At 37.1% G+C, this 20,838-nt stretch overlaps 1 protein-coding gene across 15 annotated transcripts in view; it reads right to left on the reverse strand.

Moving 5' to 3' along the window:
• The window catches only part of znf740a (zinc finger protein 740a), a 35,333-nt gene extending 25,937 nt beyond the window's left edge, over positions 1-9,396 (reverse strand). For 14 of the 15 annotated variants that reach the window (XM_026242244.1, XM_026242238.1, XM_026242249.1 and 11 more), the window contains exons 1-4: positions 9,287-9,396; positions 6,748-6,902; positions 6,370-6,561; positions 2,134-2,280 (exon numbers count right to left, since the gene is read on the reverse strand). In XM_026242244.1, the coding sequence (XP_026098029.1) occupies positions 2,134-2,280; positions 6,370-6,561; positions 6,748-6,792 (384 nt within the window). In that variant the 5' untranslated portion in view covers positions 6,793-6,902; positions 9,287-9,396. The remainder of the gene's footprint in view (positions 1-2,133; positions 2,281-6,369; positions 6,562-6,747; positions 6,903-9,286) is intronic. The other variant, XM_026242250.1, reaches the window with a different exon arrangement.
• Positions 9,397-20,838: the final 11,442 nt, after the last annotated feature.

A 20,838-nucleotide genomic window follows, 5' to 3' on the forward strand; every position in this document is an offset into this window, starting at 1 on the left:
CTAGTCCCGTCCGAATAGGGCTTAAGTAAGCCTTTTGATTCAATATGTGTGCTATTGGAGGGGTGGAAAGAGTGGCAGCACAGTGTAAAGTTACTAGCCCTACTATTGCTTATAATGTGTGATATATTCTCAAACTCCTTAATAAATTATCTGCCTATATTTCTGCACATGTAGTTGTGCCTTCCAATATCACTGTGTTCTCAAGTGCACACAGGTAATATTGATTTGAGCAATAAAGCAAATTATCATTTTTGTTTTGTGCTTAAAAGCTATAGTCAATGCTCAATAAATTCATGATGTTATCAAAGCCAATGAATAGGGTTGCACAATTCCATGGGAGTTAACAGGAATATAAGGGAATTCATGGGAATTTACAAAACTGAAAGGTTATTCTTTTAACAGGGAACTTAAATATTGGTTTCTGAGGGTACAGTTGTCTCCTGTTCTCCTGTTCAAAAATAAATGTTTTTAATTTAAAACTTGCATCAGTATCATGGATCAAAATGTTAGTACACAAACCTGATGTAGCCTAAGGTTTAAAGGTATTTGAGCACAAGTAGGCAAAATAGATTTAAACACTATTTATACTTGTTTATATTCAAATAAGAATAAAAAAAATCATTAAAAATTGAATTTACATTTTACTAAACCGCATCGTACAATGGCATGTGTAGGGGGCCCACTGACATATAGAGTATACAGGGCCCTGAATTTGGTGCTACGCCCCTGTATACAGGATATATTTATATGTATGCACATGTCTAAAAAATCAGCCCAGCACTGTCTCACTCATCTAACACATCCTAATTAACTCGTCAGTATGTGTTTATTTGAGCACTGTCAGTGAACGCCGCCTGCAAACACTAAAATAAATATCAACGAAATAATGCAGTTAAACAAGAAAGTAGCCTAGATAAGAAAGTTGTCTAGCTGTCTAACGGACGTGAGCGACGCAGCGCGACAAAATACTCATTATAATCAGTGATGCTACACTGGATGCAGCACAACATTACATGATAAATCCCCGTCCTGTCTCGGAGGTAGACTACTGAGGTACACAGAGTTCAAATGTCCTGTATAGACACTAGACAGTCTAAACCTGTCGCAATGTGGTTGTATTGCATCCGGTTTACTTTTCAGCCACCAAGCAAGCTCAGTAACTCCTCATCCTCATGCTCTCTTTGAAATAGGAATCGTTGCCATATTTCTTGTTACCATCTTTTTATTTATCGCTGTCTCGTTTGTATTTGGCCAGTTTGGAAGCCTCACCAAACCTGACCAGCCAGCGTTTGCGATCACGAGAACTTGTGCAAACACTGACGGGTGACATGAATGCAGATGACTCCAGATCAGTGATGTGGTATTTGCTTTCCCAACAAGATCCATCGCCCAACACTAAATTAATTTGCTGAATGCATAAACTGTATTTTCCTGCGCTCAAATCTTCCAATCTAAAGGAAACGCTGTGTTTGAGGTAATTTGTTCATTGCCATAGACTTAGAATTTGAAACTATTACAGTTATTACACTTATATACACAACTTTGTATTATGCTTGCTATAGAGTTTGTGACGTCACGTGCACTACAGCCGGTGGCAGTAGATAACTGTGGTAGCAACCGACCACCGCGGTGACGCAGTTGTCACGGAAACCATCACAGCCCTAGATACACACATGAAAAACCTAACAATAAATACCACACATAAAAGAACCAAAACTTAAACTAACTAGCCAAGAACCAAACTACACAAGAAGCACAAACCCCTATGAATCACAGTAGATACTGGTGTTGCGAAAACACAATAACAGTTATTGTGCTACAGCGTTCCCCTCCCTTAACAGAACACCCCACCCCCCGACCAAAACCAGTAATCTCCTCCCCCACGACAGGACAAACACACAATTACCAAACAGGAACAACCCGTTTAAATGCTCTCAATGGCACATAGGATGAAACGATGTCTTTTTTTCTTTTTTTCACAATACTCTCTGTAACCCTCTTATACAACCAGGTAAAACTGGAAATCTCAAATGTCTCACTGAGAGCAGTGTATTCAAACAAACTATGTGTGATAAGTGGCCGGCTGGCAGCCCATTCACAGGACTGTGACACACTACACCCCCACACACTGACCTTCCCTGCTTGCCCGTCCTGCTCTCTCACTTTAGAGGGTGTTCCCGACTTCCTGTTCTTTTTCTTCAGCTGCATGTCTTCATTGGGTCTCATTTCCTTCTCATCCAGCAGTCGGGGAGCTGTAAAATCAATCTCCTTCCGCAGAAGCTAGACACACAAACACATAAATCACAAATGTTTGTAAACCTACAACACCACCTCTGCATTTAAAATACAACTTAAAATAAACACGTTTGAAATAATATTTTACCAACAAAGTTTTTATCTTGTGCGAATAATTACAGGCTTATATGTAGATGTAAAGTTTTTTTTATTATTATTTATTTATTTTTAATAACAGAAGGCAATACTAATAACTGGGTAGTTGATACAACATTTTAGGTTTTGAACCTATATCCTATCTGGGTGCTGTAACTGATCAGCATTTCTTTCTTTTCAGATTTTTGCCTTTACCAGTTCATTTTAAATAGTCCTGTGTGAGAAGAGTAAAAACAATATCCATTGTAGTATTCTTAACAATGTGAGATTATTAAAGACTCATGTGTATTTATTGAAAAAATAAAGATAAAATTAATAAAATGCTAGTTTCAGATTAAATATACACTCACCAGACACTTTATTAGGTACACCTGTTTCAATTGCTAATCAGCCAATCACACGGCAGCAACTCAATGCATTTAGGCATCTAGATGTGGTAAAGATGATTTGCTGAAGTTCAAACGAGCATCAGAATGGGGAAGAAAGGGGGTTTATGTGATTTTGTACATGGAATGGTTGTTGGTGCCAAAAGGGGTGGTCTGAGTATTTAAAAAACTGCTGATCTACTGGGATTTTGATGCACAACCATCTCTAGGGTTTACAGAGAATGGTCCAAAAAAGAGAAAATATCCAGTGAGCAGCAGTTGTGTGGATGAAAATGCCTTGTTGATGTCAGAGGATAATGGGCAGACTGGTTAGAGAAGACAGAAAGGCAAAAGTAAATCAAATAACCACTCGTTACAACCAAGGTGTGCAGAACACCATCTCTTAACGCACAACACGTCGAACCCTGAAGCAGAAGACCTCACCAGGGGCCACTCCTGTCGGCTAAGAACAGGAATCGGCTACAATTTTGCACAGGCTCACCAAATTTGCACAATAGAAGAATGGAAAAACGTTGCCTGGTCTGAGGAGTCTGGATTTCTGCTGCGACATTCAGATGGTAGGGTCAGAATTTGGCAAAAAGAACATGAAAGCATGGATCCATCCTGTCTTGTCTCAATGGTTCACACTTTGGGTCCCTTAGTACCAGTTGAGCATCATTTAAACACCACAGCCTACATGAGTATTGTTGCTAACCATGTCCATCCCTTTATGACTACATCCATCTTCTGATGGCTACTTCCAGCAAGTCACAAAGCTCAAATAATCTCAGGCTTGTTTCTTTAACATGACAATGAGTTCACTTTACTCAGATGGCCTCCACAGTCACCAGATCTCAATCCAGTAGAGCAGTTTTGGGATGTGGTGGAACCATACATGCCAACCCTCCCGATTTTTCCGGGAGACCCCCGTATTTCAAAGCCCCCCCCCCCCCGAAAATCTCCCGGGCCGACCTTTCTCCCAAATGTCTCCTGATTTCCACCCGGACAACAAAATTGCTACAACATCCATCATCACTGGGCGCCGTGACAGCAAACTTCCGGTCCCTGTAGCCGTTCCATTCGCAGCTGTTGCTTAAAGTCCCTATTAATAAAGGTTACACCTCGAAGTCAAGCGCGGCAAATTCAGAACAGAAAAAGAAGAAGAACAAGGGGAAGAGGAAGAAAGAAGAGACATGGCGAATAAAAAGAAAAAAATATGCCTGAAAATTCCTAACTAAATGGACTGGGTTGGGTTGGATGTGCATAAATGGGGTTGGGTTGTGATGGGTTGTTGTTATTGTACATAATATGTATACACTATGTACAGATAAATTAATTATATTCTTCTTTATGTTTGTTTGTGTGTGTGATTATATATGACACAACCCCAATATTGAATATCTCCCTAATTCTAAGGGCTCAAGGTTGGCAAGTATGGGTGGAACGGGAGATTTGCATCATAGATGTGCAGCTGACAAATCTGCAGCAACTGGGTAATGCTATCATGGCAATATGGATCAAAATCACTGAGGAATGTTTCCAACACCTTGTTGAATCTATGCCATGAAGAATTAAGGCAGTTTTGAAGGCAAAAGGGGTCCAACCCAGTACTAGCAAGGTGTACCTAATAAAGTGACCAGTGAGTGGAGAGTGTCGCATTGTAGGACGTGTCCAAAATTACACAATTTAAATCTATACTTATTTTACACACTTTTTAAACAAAATCACAGTTTAAAAACAGAAAATCATGCATTAAACACTGCCAGAATTACTACACTATATTCACATTTATTAATTTAGCAGAAGCTTTTATCCAAAGAAACCTAGAAATTATAACAATTAAAGAGAACAACAAAAGCTGTGTGTGTGTGTGTGTGTGTGTGTGTGTGTGTGTGTGTATACATATATACACACACACACACACAAGATGTGTCTTTGGTGGTTCTCTTCTTTTTTTTTTTTTTCAGATGGCACAGGATAACCAATTTAACCAAAATAACTTATTTGCAACTCTAACCACAAATCTATCAGAGAAACACTGATTGCAGTTTTCTTGGCTCATCAATTTTCTTTACGATTGTTTTGTAAGTGTGACTTGCCAATACCAATTTTCTTTACTAGAATTGACAGCATATACAAAAATCCATTCTTTTTTTTTATGCAAAAAATATTTACATAATAAAATTATTAAACATTACAATTCCCCCAGTCAAAAAAGTTACAAATTTTCTCTCAATTAAAGAACTCTTTAAATTAAGTACTTTGTGACTAAAAAGAGGTAGAAATAACAATTAACTTTAAATTAGCTGCTGTATATAACGAAACGGATGTCATTTCCCACTATTTGATATGTCGATACGGTATTATCATGGTACTTGTGTTACAATACAATATTATTGCGATTTTAAATATATTGCGATATTCTGTGACATATTGAACTTGTACAAAAAAAGGTCTTAAGACCTTTCAGCAATTTGGACATCTGAAAGTAAATTACTGTTAAATTTAAATGAAATTAAATAAAGCATGTAGTTTCGGTGTACGGATGCGCTGAAATTAAAATTCTGGGCTGAAAAGGAAACCGCAAATTTTGGATGCACTTGGCTGAAAACCAAAAATGCTTTGTAATGATTATTTATTATTTTTATTAAATAATATTAAGTTATTTAACTCAACTTTAACGATACTAAAAAAAAATAAATAAATAAATAAAATAAAAAAACAAGCCAATAAAATAATCAAATTTTCCTGAAACTAAGAATTAAACTGGTCAGACTTTATATAAATAGTGGTAACACTTTACAATAAGGTTCATTAGTTAACAAACTAAGAATTTATTAAGAAGTTCTTGTTAATTTCAACATTTACTAATTAATTATTAATTTCAGAAGTTGTGCAGTGGAAAATATTGCGATATTATACGGTATTGATTTTTCCCCCAACTCTAACATATAAATATAATGTTTTCCCCCTAACTTTATTAAATGTGTTTTCTTTCACTTCAAATTCGTACATAGTTTCAAATAATTCAGTTCAGCATTTGAAGAAGAATTTGATATATTTACACAGACTGTTTGGTGAAGCTGAGGTGCCATAAAAGCATTCAGACAGAAAAATGTCAAATGCATAAATTATTTTATAAGATAAATGTTTTAAAATTAATGTGTTTTGAATGTACAAATAAGAAACATTGCGAAAAATTAAATTTGTCAGCGAAATTGAGCAAAAACATCAATATTGTGTCTAATATGCAAGTCATGAAAAGTTATTGGTGGCCAAGTTTCAGTGCTTCCCTGGTTATTTGTTATTTTTATTCCCTGGTTATTTGTTATTTATTAGTTTTAATCAGACTAATTGTTTGGTCAGGCAAAAAAAAAAAAAATCGACTTGTCCCAGCCTAGCGTTAATCGAGTACTTTGGTTCCCCCACAGTTTACTGTGGCCCTATATGTATTACAGTTTGCGAAGTTTGTGTCCCCTTTATTCAAAGTGAAGAAATTTCATGCCAATTAACATGTGGATGTGAGTATAACCGGACGGTCATGCGGAAAATTGGCCAGTCCCTGGTCAATCAGTGCATCTCTAAACTCTATCACTTGAAGGTGTCTCCTAACCAGTGGAGGGCAGGTCATGCTCGTTGGTAAGACCATGTGTCCTTGCATCCCACGGTCCTGTGCATCCCTCTGGGCTGAACCGTGGCCTGAAGCTGGACCCAAGGGTGACATCATTTTCTTAGGAGCTGCGATGGAACTGGCCTGCATTAGAGCCATGCTGGACAGCACCGCTTCACAACCCAACAGCCCTGCCTTAAAAAATAAATACAAATCAAGACAAAGAATGAGCTGTTGCTGCTGGAAGTGTAAACTTTATGTGGTAATCAGTTAGCACTAATGGATTTGGGGCTAGAATTAAAGCAAAAACCCGAAATCTAATAACCCAATATAGGAAAATAAAAAACATGTCCTGAAGTGTGAAACATGTAGAGAACTAACCCATTTCATGTGGTCCCGGACCGAGCTGCCGGGTATGTGTGACATGGTGGTGGACAGCGGTTGAGAGACAGGCGAGATGTGTAGATGAGACGTCAGTTTGGACCAAGTGTCACGCAAGTCTCACCGAACTCTATCATGGGGCAGCAATATCTTTTCTTTGCGGTGACAAAGATGAATAAGAGTAGAAACATGAAACATTCACAAAGCAAATACAGCAAGTGTTGTAAAACTGATCAGGTCGGGTGACAACTATTACAGGCATCCATCCACTGGAGGCAGCACTTAAACCCAGAAATTGCAAAGAATTTGCGAAGCCTAAAACTCAAACTGTGTGTGACGTAAATTTTAGATGATGTTAATTACATACAAAATGTCAGTTTGTGTTCAGTGTGTCTCACTGTTTACATTCATCCCAATTTGATAGCAGCTATTGCTCCTGGGCATAATGAAAATGAGACTGTATCCCAAAGATCTCGAGCCTGATCATCAAAAGTGTGGGAGTTCTTTAAACGGAGATGTAATAAAATGGTGCTCTGCATGCTTGGTAAAAGTCAACGGCCTCCTCCAGAAAAAACTGCTAATACAGGAGTATACAAAACTAAAAACTCTTGGGCTCTAACTTCGTAATTACAAAACAGACTTTTATTTGGACTATTTGGTCAGACATATGGTTGGTAGCCAGTGCCTGGGATTCTTCAGTGCCTCCTTATCTGTCATGTTTCACACAAAGACTCAACCAAGACTCCCCAGAGCAGATGCTAATGGCTAGTATGGCGACGCCGTTTTCCTGCCATTTGCAATTTGTTACCTATACGCTGATAGGCCTAAACAATATAGATTTACACTAACCTTATGCTCAAAGCTGGTATTGAAAAAATTGAGCAAATAATGCGAATGCATTTCCAATTTCGATCAGCACTAGACATTACAGTAAGTCATACTTAAAGTTCACAGTAACACGCCCATCTTAATACAGTCCCCTATATAACCAAACTGAACTTTATAGAAAACCTGAGATGCTGTAATTATTCATTGGTAAGTTTATCCCAAAGATTAATTGAATAAAATAATCAATAGACTTGCTGAGGAAAAAGACTGTAAGATTAACCAATGCATCAGAAAAATAACCAAAGGCCATTGTTTGGTCTAAGATGAGACTGAACACTGACAACAACAAAATACTGAATAGCAACCACAAGGCATTCACATTTTGAGCGAGAAGTTGAAAGATCTCAACAACTCTGACTAGTGTCTGTTTTTCTTTGTTGTGCGTTAAAGACAACACTTTAAGTTTGTGTACTTTGACCATATAATTTTGCACATGTGATCAAATGAACAACTTTGAAAGGCTATGCATCTTACCGTACACATACTCTAAATATTTAGATCACTACCAATGCGCATTTGGCTTAAATGAACATTAACGTATGGATATTTCTGACTTGATATTTTAATTGGATGAAGCACTTTTGAAGCTCCTGTAAAATCCCAATAAACACACACCTGGACTGCAAATTCAATTTGTGTCTGAAACTACTATGTATCTGTAACTAACTAGCAGCAGAATAACTCAATGTGTATAGAATATATATTAAAAAAATAAAATGTCACTGTTTATTGACAAATAGTGTCTTATACTGTTATTGTCACCATTTTATAAATGCAACAATCCATGCAGCGCTGTTACAATGATTTTCCAAAATTCATGCTCAGTGCTGTCCTGGATCATTGCTTTAGCCTCAGTCTTCAGAAATGTTAATATTGGTTTCTGGCAGTTGCTATACAAAGTTAACTCCCATACAAATTAATTTAATTAATTCTAATCAAATTAAAGGCATAAGTCAGAGCCTGTTTGACCCATACACCAATGAACTCAAAATATGTGTGGGCACACAAATCATTATAAGCAGTGTCAGTCCCTTCAAATAGTAAAGCATGTGAGGTTTTAGATTTTTTTCTCTCAACCTTGCTCATTTATGAGACACATCCAAAGCATTGCATGGAGTATGGAGTTGACTGAGGGTGTTAGCTAATGGGAGACATCCACAAAGTGTGGTCCTGTTGGACGCCAGGCTGAAAAGCGAGTACTGCCAGAGACAGAGGATTTAAATTATGCGTTTAACAGCAAACACCGAATACATCCATGCATGCTGGAATAAATGGAGACAGATGAAAGGTAACTCAAACACACATCACGCATGAGAAAAGCATGCCAGCGCGCGGCTCTTCGCACCAACTCCCTCACGAAACAACAATCCTCAGCTAACACACCTAATGCTTTCATTCAGTCGAGCTTCATTCATTTAAAAACCTCTAAACATGTCACCACATGTCTCGCATCAGTCAGGAATGATTTAATCTGAGCTGGATTTTATTTTAAACTCGATCATGCGTGTTTCGTGCACATATAGCTTTCTATAATCAAATATCTAACTGTTGGGGCCTCTAAAAGCGCAAAATACCACATCACTCCAAAACTGAAAAGAGCAGTAAAAATAATGCATATTGAAGCTCTATGTGTACTGCTCATATATCTTACCTTAGTACTGCTTAATTTCGCTCTTTTATTGCAGCTCAGGTCAGTTTACAAACACAGGAAACGCCACCGGAAAAGCTCCACGAGAACGCGCACTGGCTGCAACGTCACTAGTGTTCATGAGCCGTAACAGCGCAGCAGGAAAAAAAGAATTATATATATATATATATATATATATATATATATATATATATATATATATATATAAAAAATTATTTATTTTTTTTTCTGCTGCCATATGGCATGTCCACCATATTCTAGGGTAAACATGCAGAGTAACTCCTTTAGAGTTGTGTTCCATTTCCCCACTTTTTCTACAATAGTTTTGCTGTTGTCTTGTTTATTTTATATATATATAAAGATGATTTCTTAAATGTAAACCAACAACAGTTGCATCAGTGGTCAAAAATATCAAGAGATTTATTATTTTAAAAAGTGGACAGTTTATTTATTTATTTATTTAATCATTGTAGTTTCCGTGTGCTACTGTAGTTAGTTATTTATCTTTCCCGATAACTGGTATTAATCTCAGGTTTGTTAAACAGTTTGTCAGTCCTTTTCAGGTAAATTGAAAACCTGCTTAACGAGGTTGTTCGACATTATAAAGCAAGTTACAGAAATAGTGAAACGTCTAATAAAAGGCATGAAAACAACTGGTATCGTTTAGTGATCATCAAGCTGTCAAAAGATGTGTGAATAAATCAGAGCACAGAAGAAGGCTTATATAAGAAAGGTTCGGTTAGACAAAATAGTATTAAAAGGTCAGTTGTGCAGAACCTGATTTTAACAAGTGGGACATGTTCCGATCAACATCTTTGTTGACCCTGGAACAACATTGTGATTAACTAATCAGATTTGAAGAATCAGTTTATAGTTTTTGTCAAGTTTACACTTACAGTCAGTGTTTGGTGCTTGTACATCAGTGTCATTCATCTATAATTTCCTCTGATTTAAGAGATTAATCATGGTTAATTAATAAAGTTTAGGTGCAGGGATATGGTCAAGTCTACATGTTGTTAAAATGTTGTTCCAGGGTCAACAAAATATGTTGACTAAGGAACACATCTAACTTAGCAAAATCAGGACCTGTCCACACGTCCCGATTTTGCTAAGTTAGATGTGTTCCTAAGTCAACATATTTTGGCTGTGCTGGGGTTTCTGGTGTCTCAAGAACCTGTTGCGAATCAGCTCAAAGGGGAAATATGAATAATCAATCATAACTAGTTATGAGAAATTATAAATATTTAGATCCGCTGAAGTATTTACTTGACCTCTCAGTGTCAAGTATATGTCAGTTCTAAGAACGCTAATTTCCTGGTTGAGGAAAATAACTTTCTTACTATACTACTCAGAGCATTTAGCTAAAATCTGCATGATTAGGGACTTCAGTTATGAGTAAACGAGGAACAACCTCAAGTGTGATACAAGTAAGACTTTATTAACTACATAAACACTTAAACTAGTCTAACACACACACACACACACACACACACACATGCACAAACACATGTTTGTTTTTGTAAAAAGTTGGGACATCCCATAGGAGTAATAGCTTTAATACTGTACAAACTGTATATTTTATGGCCCTACACCAACCCTACACTTCACCTTAACCAGGAAACAGGAAACTTTGTGAATTTTTACTTTCTCAAAAAAAAAAAAAAAAAAAAATTCATTCTGTATGGTTTATAAGCGTAAAAGGTGCATACGATACTTAATGTAACAATTAATAAGACTAAGTTTGATACTTGAAAGTCTCGCCTTTTTGATAAAGAGTCCTGATGCACTTTTGGGCTCCAGTTGGTCTCTGCTGAAGTGAATTGATGAGACCAGTTCGAATCAGAGGATCTTGATGAATGAATAGTCAAGACAGAAGCCTGGCAGAAGCTTAGCGTGGTTTTTAAGGCTCTTAGTTCAGCATCTTCTCCTGGAATTCCTGAATCTAGAAGAACCGCCCTGATCTGGTGATCAGTGATCTATATAGGATCATGATGTCACACCCTCAGTATTTCAGTATTTGAGTGAGCCAATGAGGAATGGTACCTTTTGAAGGGAAGTTTTACAACTCTTTGTTCCTAGTATGGTGTCTTGCATACGAAATTAGATCGAGGGTGTATAATATACACTCCATTTAGATCATGAAAATACTAGTTATATTAACTAGTGATCCATCATAAGCATGTATAAAGCATATAAAATAATATACAAGAACAGTAACAGCATACACAATGCCCTAAAGTATATGTGAATTAATTCAAGGTTCTTCTATGAATTAATTAGAGAAGAGTCCCTTTTTATGTGCATTGTGTGTCTCTTTTTGAGAGACTTGAGTTAAGAGTGGCTTAGCAACATTCCTTGGCATTGTAAACCTAGTGTTATCAGATAGTGTGCCTATAGATGCAAGGGAACCAGAGGCCTGTTCTGTCCTTTTTGAGGTAGTGATAGTTTCCTTTTGGGGGAAGGTTCCATAGACCCTTTGGATAGATGATGAGGAATTAGATATTATTTGTTAAATGTAAAAAATAGTTTTGTGTCTGTTTGGTCCAAATGAAACAAACCCCTCGATTCTCCAGAGGGTGGCAATCATGCATTAAGCCATCTCTAACCAAAGCTCACAAAGAGAAAGATTTGCAGTGGACACAGAAAGTCATGAAGACTTATTTTCAAACAGTTCCTTTCACTGACAAATGCTGTCTACACTTGATGCGTTATATTTATGACGCATTGACACACATTTCAAATGATTTTCAACAGTCGCTTTGTTGTGTACAGTTTAGACATGGTGTAAGGAGTCCAGTCCCAAAATCTTTGTTTTTCCTGTAATGACAAAGGAGGTTGTTTCTGAACTCTCTGACAGTCCTGAATAGCACACCAAGACTGGAGTGTTTACCATATAGAGAATGGATTAAAGATTAAAGAGATGGATCTTATATCTAGATTTAAACTGACAGAGTGTGTCTGCCTCCCAAATATTGTTAGTGAAGTTAGGGGCTTTATAAGTAATAAGCAAGATTTTAAAATTTACAATTTTTATATGGAGCCAGTGTAGTGTTGACAGAACCGGGCTAATATGGTCATTCTTCCTGGTTCTAGTAAGAACTCTAAATGCAGCATTTTGGACCAGCTAGGGTTTGTTTATTAAGCATGCAGAACAACCAACAATAAAGCATTAATCTTTAATCATTATTACAATAATTCAACCTTGAGGTCATAAACACACAGTGGTGGACGAAGTACACAAATCAAGTACTTGAGTAAAAGTACAGATACATATGGTAAAATATTACTCCAGTAAAAGTAAAAGTACTCCTTTTTCAATTTTACTCAAGTGAAAGTACAAAAGTACTAAATTTTTTATGTACTTAAGTAAAAAAGTACTGCAAGATAGATGTTTACAATTTTATATAGGCTACTTAATTTAATTTTATATTAGCACATTTTTTTTAATAATCCTACTGCTCAAAATACCTTGGATTTTTTCCAAAATAACCACTATATGGAGTCAAGATATTTTTGTTGTTGATATGGACTACGCTGACGCGAGTAATGTTCACTGTGAAGCTTACACTGTGATGTACCTGAGAGAAAACAGAGATGACCATCTGATTTTCACCAGTAAGAAAAAAGTATTTTAAAGTTAGTTGTTTTACAGAACATCAAAGTTACAGTACAGACCAAAAGTTTGGACACACCTTCTCATTCAAAGAGTTTCCTTTATTTTCATGACTATGAAAATTGTAGATTCACAATGAAGGCATCAAGGGCTATTTGAGCAAGGAGAGTGATGGGGTGCTGTGCCAGATGACCTGGCCTCCACAGTCACCTGAACTGAACCCAATCGAGATGGTTTAGGGGTGAGCTGGACCGCAGACAGAAGGCAAAAGGGCCAACAAGTGCTAAGCATCTTTCAGGGAACACCTTCAAGACTGTTGGAAGACCATTTCAGGTGACTACCTCTTGAAGCTCATCAAGAGAAAGCCAAGAGTGTGCAAAGCAGTAATCAAAGCAAAAGGTGGCTACTTTGAAGAACCTGTAATATGACATATTTTCAGCTTCACACTTTTTTGTTATGTATATAATTCCATATATAATTCCACATGTGTTAATTCATAGTTTTGATGCCTTCAGTGTGAATCTACTATTTTCATAGTCATGAAAATAAAGAAAACTCTTTGAATGAGAAGGTGTGTCCAAACTTTTGGTCTGTACTGTATATATGACATGATAATAAGGCCTGAAGTTAGGAAGAACATTTTAAGGAAAAAAATAATAAAACAAATTTCATAATGATTTTTTCCTTCTCAAATCTTGTCTGTGGTTTAAAAACACCCCTAGCCAAACGGGGTGCATCTCTTCCCACTGATAATTACTGTAGTTACCATGTTCTGAACATCACATCATTTCTTTTCTAACCAGATGTAATCTATATATATACAGGGCTCTCAAGTCTCACGCATTGGGCGTGAGACTCACGCATTTCAACCCGTTCACACGCTCACACGCCACACCTTGTATTTCTCACGCAGAGACATTACGAGGACAACGCCCACCAAGTTGCGGCGCTATTTTTTTAAACAGTGAAACAGGTAACGTAGAGGAATCAAGTGAGTTCCCCGAAGGCCCTGACACCATAGACAGTAAAAGAAATGGACACAGCGACCCCATTGGAACTCAATTGAGACAAATGAAGCCCAGTTTTAGCGTTTTTTAGCACTTCCGTTTCTGACGCGCAGACTCAAACTAAGCTTGACGACGTCAGCAACCTGTCTGCCAGATGTAAATCTTCTAAGTGGCTGTGCGTGCAAACTGCCATCGTTAATCTTGCAGAGACGGCGAGCTTGAGCGGGGAGTTCTTTGGCGTGAGTGAGCAGGAGTAATTATTCTGATTAATTATTTTGTATAGTATTTTAAAATGTAACGACAGTACGCCATATTAAGTTAATTGCCTGCGAGCTTCTCCTCCTGTCTTTACGGTAATGCGACAGAGAGCCGAGTGGTTATGACGCAATCGTTAGCCTATTTTTACAAAAACTGTTTCTACGGGGCCATAATGTAACATAGAAGGTAATGGAGCCCTTTATACATTGTCGTGTATCTTTAGAAATAAATAATGGACAAACCGAGTCTTTAAACGCCTCAGATGTAAAGTTATTCGCTGTCAAAGTGACGCCAAAATGAATGGGAGTCAATGGGAATGCTAACGCAAGTGAAGTTCTGCTAAAAGATGGCAGCCCCCACCCGACCTCAACTTCCGGTCGAGTTCCTTGCCCCTTGCCTGACACGCACCTGCTAATCGAATAAAAAAAATATAGCTACCGATCAGCCAATCAGAAAATAGCATTGCTGTATCCGGGTAAGATTTTTACAGGCTCGTGTGCAACACAGATCCAGACGCTCGCTGAAGTAGGTAACGTTACGGTTACAGACTTGTCAAGACAATGACACAGATTTTCACTATATGTTTTTTTTTTATCAATATATTAATTTAACATTTTTTAAAAACAGTCTAAGATATGTTTTGGTCTGATGGTTATTATGACCCCGACACGCACGCAATTTTGGCCATTATACGTGGTCGGCCGTAGCTTTTGTGCCTATTATTAGCCCACTATTATTTTTTTATTGCCAAAGTTACACGTTGAAGAGGATGCGGGGCTACTCTGACAGTTTTATATAAGAGACTTCTATAATAGGCCTATCCATAATACTTGTATGGCAGTATCCATAATAGTTTAAAAAAAAAAAAAATTCTTTCCTTTTATTTTTACTGCACCTCATCCTGGTCCCCATTTTCAAAACGTTTTGCCTAGGCTATTTCATTATATTTTATCCAATGTATAATATTGATTATTGCATTCGTCTATTTCAAAGATGTCAGGGAAGAGGCAAAGGAGCAATCTTTCATGCTTTGTTCTAAAAGATCTGGGCCCGTATTCATAAAGAATCTTAATGCAAAAAGTAGTTCCTAGTGACAAAATTCTAAGAAAATTCTTAGAAATGTGGGCGTTTACTTTTAAAATTAAAGAAAAAAATCCTAGTAAAGAAAAAAGTAATTCAGAAAGCATCTTATCCCTTAAAAGAGGTCTTAAGGTAAAATTTGTTATGAGCACAGACGAGGACTTTTAAGAGGCTTAAGAGTTTCTTTAGCAGGGGAGAAAATGGCAGAAAGATGAAGAGGCAGAAGAAATGTGTTGCAGACAATGGATGACAATGAGTTAATAAGACGGTATAGATTATATAATAATTTAATATAATATAATTTAATATATAAATTAAAGTAATCACTACATTACAATATTTGGCAACTGGGAACATGCAACAATGCAATAGTGATGATTTGGGTCTGTCACAATCTTCTGTAAGCAGTGATCACACAAACAATTACAGCACTTTCAGAACATCTTATTGTGTCGCAGTTCATTTCGTTTCCACTGGACATTCCCACCTTGCAAGCTCAAAAAACTGCATTTATGAATATAGCAGGCTTAGGTGCGCACAAGCAGGGGGAATGAACCGTTAATAGTTTGTCCCATGTCTGCTTCTTGTCCCTTGCTGTGTCTGAATTTTCCTTTAAGAATGGCCTTGTGTTCATCCATTAACTGGGCTAACAGTAAACACTGTTCCTCTGTCCAGTTTGGCTTTCTCGCTCTTCTTGGCTTTGATTCCATGTTTGATACATTAAAACCAACACTCAAACCGCCACTTAAATAGGACAGCAATCACTGTAACTGGAAAGAGTGGAACAATTTTTATCATTCTAAGCCAATCAAATACCTTATAGGAAATTAAAAGCATGGTAAATAAAAAAATAGAATTCATATACACACATATAATGTGTGTGTGTGTGTGTGTGTGTGTGTGTGTGTGTGTGAGAGAGAGAGAGAGAGAGAGAACGGTCAAATAGGAAAAATTACGCATGTAAATTTAAAGTGAGGATTAGAATAGACCCTATACTTAAAATCACTCTTTTTTTTCCTTCTTGGACAACCAGCCAATCAGAGTCTTCAAAAGATTGTGTCATACATAGTTCAACCCCGCCTCCTCACTAAGATAAACGTTTTTGTCTTTTCCTTACTCAGAGTTGCTCTCAGATCGGTCCCGAATCGCTTTTAAGCTAAGACTCCTACGTAAAAGTTTTTAAGCTAAATTAAGAGTTTTCTGAGAGGATTCTTAGAATCTTTATGAATGCGGGCCCAGCTCCCTAAAAAGGTGGCTAGGTCAGAGGAGGAGGCTGTGGAGAATACAGTAGGGGAGGGAGTTAGGGTGCCAGAAGAGGATGGGTGCATGGAAGAGACTGTGGAGGACCATAGAGGAAACAGTGGAGAACCCACTGGAAACAGGGAAAAAGAGAGGGTTATGTAGAGCAGCCACCTGTAGGTGTTCCTTTAAGAAGGAGTGGTCAACCCGATCACCATTCATCACAATGGGAACCACCAGCTCTTTTTACTGGTGCTTAGTCTGCAAGATAACTCCTGTGTCCATCAAGGTGTGAGGGACATAAGCAGGGAGGCTTTCTAAAATAGCTGCATTAGTGTTAGTGCTTGCTCATTCAAATACCTATGCTGAGAGGGTTTTCTCCATGGTGGGATTAAACAAGACCTAAACCAGGAACAGTTTAGCACTTGATGGAACTGTGAAAAATGGCTGGCCTGGAACCACAGTGATTCAAATGGGAGCCACCAACCCCTGGCCTCAAAACCAGCTACCAACACCTACTATAAACAGCACTGACCATTTTTTCTCTCTCTCTCTCTCACACACACACACAAATAAATGCTGAATTAAATAAATATTATTTTATTTGTAAGAATATGTGTCATTTATGAGATCAGACACCCGTCCCCATCAAACCCCTGCCGCCATCGCGACCGCGGGCAAAATCTCACTCTGAACTCAGTTCAAAACTTGAGAGCCCTGTATATATATATATATATATATATATATATATATATGTGTGTGTGTGTGTGTGTGTGTGTGTGTGTGTGTGTGTGTGTCTGGCTGAATAAAAATATTTGGACATTATAAAAATTACATCAACTTAGTACTAACAAGCTTGTTAGCTAGACAGTTAGCATCAGCTAACAATATTTACTTATTTTCAGTACGATGAACATTCATGTCTGTCTACTCGTCTAGTTAATCCAAACAATATACATAACGTTACTGTCGATAAACAATATAAAAACAGACGTAACATAGGACATTTTAATAAAACTGTTAACATTATGGCAGCGGTGAATTTGAACGTGCATGAGTTATTGTATTTAATCTGTGTTATTTTATGGGGTTTTTTTTTTGTTGTTGTTTTTTTTTTACCTAAAATTGATGTGTCTGCATCGTCTGCACTCGAGCATTTCAGTGGGATTAAATAGATCACTCTTTACAACGGATTTAGTTCCCAAACAACTGACAGTTTTGACCTAAATATGATTTTCAGTTACCATAATTAATCCAAAATTTCGACATAACTTTTAGCAACATCAGACGCACGCGCGCTCACAAGATCTCCCGGTTCTTACTGACTCTAAACGGTTCATTTGAATCAGTGAGTGGTCGACTCCAGAACAGCTGCAATCGGATCATTCTAATTCGTAAACGAATCGTTTGGTGCGATTCGCGATCCGATTAAAAAGTTTTTTTTTTTTGAAAAGACTCAGTTCGTTCATGATGAATCAGACACCGCTTCTGAGTGTCGGAGCACGTGATATATTATAGGGAGTAACGATGTGTTTTATGAAATGTAGTGAAGTAAAAAGTACGATTTTATTCTTTGGAATGTAGTGAAGTAAAAGTTGCTCAAAATAAAACTACTCCAGTAAAGTACAGATACGTGAAAAATGTATTTAAGTACAGTAACGAAGTAAAGCTACTCCGTTACTGTCCACCACTGTAAACACATGGATTAACATTTCTGCATTTGACATTGAGAGCATAGGCTGAAATTTAGATATATTTTTTAGATGGAAAAATGCAGTTTTACAAATGCTAGAAATGTGTCTTTCTAAGGAAAGATTGCTATCAAATAGCACGCATAGGTTCCTAACTGATGACGAAGAACTGACAGAGCAGCCGTTGAGTTTTAGACAGTGTTCTAGGTTATTACATGCAGAGTTTTTAGGTCCTATTATTAAGACCTCTGTTTCTTCAGAATTTATCAGTAAGAAATTATTCATCATCCAGTTTTTTATATCAACTATGCATATTCCATTAGTCTTTCAAATTGGTGTGTTTCACCGGGCTGCAAAGAAATATAGAGAAGTATCACCAGCATAACAGTGAAAGCTAACACCATGTTCAATTCAATTCAATTCAAGTTTATTTGTATAGCGCTTTTTACAAAACAAATCGTTACAAAGCAACTTTACAGAAAATTATGTTTCTTATAAAAAACTGGATGATGAGTAATTTCTTACTGATAAATTCTGAAGAAACAGAGGTCTTAATAATAGGACCTAAAAACTCTGCATGTTTCCTGATGATATCTCCCAAGGGAAACATGTAAAGCATGAAGAGTAGCGGCCCTAGTACTGAGCCTTGAGGTACTCCATACTGCACTTGTGATCGATATGATACCACTTCACTCACTGCTACGAGTTGATGGCGGTCATATTAAGTATGATTTAAACCATGCTAATGCACTTCCATTAATGCTAACAAAGTGTTCTAGTCTATGCAAAAGAATGCTGTGGTCAATAGTGTCGAACGCAGCACTAAGATCCAATAGCACTAATAGAGACATACAACCACGATCAGATGATAAGAGCAGGTCATTTGTAACTCTAAGGAGAGCAGCCTCAGTACTATGATATGGTCTAAATCCTGACTGGAAATCCTCACAGATACCATTTTTCTCTAAGAAGGAATATAATTGTGAAGATACTACCTTTTCTAGTATCTTGGACAGAAAAGGGAGATTCGAAATTGTTATATAATTAATTTGTTCTTTGGGGTCAAGTTGTGTTTTTTTTTTTTTTTTGTTTGTTGAGAGGCTTAAAGGTTTAGTTCACCCAATAATCCGAATTATGTAATTAATAACTCACCCTCATGTCGTTCCAAACCAGTGAGACCTCCGATTATCTTCAGAACACAGTTTAAGATATTTTAGACTTAGTTAACAGCTTAAGTCCTCTGTGGACGAATGCGTATTGGAGAGGCGAACCGTTTAAAATTATTGAGTTCGATTTGGTGAACTGGTTCAAAAAGATCCGGTTACATTGAGTGATTCATTCGCGAACCAGATATCACAAACTGCTTTGTTTTGAACTCTCTCACAACAGACACGGAAGAGAAGACAATGCTGAATAAAGTTGTAGTTTTTGAAATTATTGGCCCAAAATGTATTTTCGACACTTCAAAAAATTCTAACTGACCCTCTGATGTCACATGGACTACTTTAATGATGTTTTTCTTACCTTTCTGGACATGGACAGTAGACCATACACACAGTTTCAATTGAGGGACTGAGAGCTCTCAGACTAAATCTAAAATATCTTAAACTGTGTTCCAAAGATAAACTGAGGTCTCACTGGTTTGGAACGACATGAGGGTGAGTTATTAATTACATAATTTTGATTATTGGGTGAACTAACCCTTTAATAACAGCCAGTTTGAGGGTTTTGGGGACATATCCTTATGACAATGAGGAATTAATAATAGTCAGAAGAGGATCTATGAATTCTGGAAGCACCTCTTTTAGGATGGAATAGGGTCTAATATACATGTTGTTGGTTTAGATGATTTAACAAGTTTATACAATTCTTCCTCCCCTATAGTAGAGAATGAGTGGAACTGTTCCTCAGGGGATCTATAGTGCACTGTCTGGTGCGATACTATAGCTCTGTGGAACACAGAGGAATTCCAAACAAATGCAAGAAGTATTCAAATATCCAGCCTAGGGAAGAGACGTGTCAATGTGGTTGCTGTTATCAAACAAGGGAACCGGAGACATCAGTACGTGAAGCTTTCACTGCAGACTGCAGTTTTAAAGGATCCATTTTTAAAAGCTGTCTGAGTTCAGGTAAATTAACAACATTAACAATAACAATTAAATGTGTCAGTTCAGAAGTGGTCAGCAGAAGAGATTCTGCAAAGGTAATATGTGATTCCAGTAACATGTTGATGACGTAGAGCAACAGATCGTAATCCTAGTCATCACGACCCCCTGCTCTGCATATTTTATATGTTTCTCTTAACACTTGTTCCATTCAAATGTGAGTGCCATGCAAAGTGTAAATCACAGGATATACTGACATAATTCCAGTTCGAAAGGAGTGTACAATGGGGGAAATATTTATTTGATCGCTTTTTTAATTGCTGATTTTGTAAGTTTTCCCACTTACAAAAAAAAAATGAAAGTTCTATAATTTTTATGGTAGGTTCATTTTAATGGATAGAGACATAATATCAACCAAAAAAAAAATCATTATATAAATTTAAGAAACTGATTTGCATTTCAGTGAGTGAAATAATCATTTGAGCCCCTGGCTCCTACAGACTGGTTATGTGCCCATGTAAAACACAGATTGATCCTGTCACTTTAAGAAGTTACTACTAAT

The sequence above is a fragment of the Carassius auratus genome, unplaced genomic scaffold, assembly GCF_003368295.1.
Source record: "Carassius auratus strain Wakin unplaced genomic scaffold, ASM336829v1 scaf_tig00001155, whole genome shotgun sequence".
In the NCBI taxonomy this organism is placed as follows: Eukaryota; Metazoa; Chordata; class Actinopteri; order Cypriniformes; family Cyprinidae; genus Carassius; species Carassius auratus.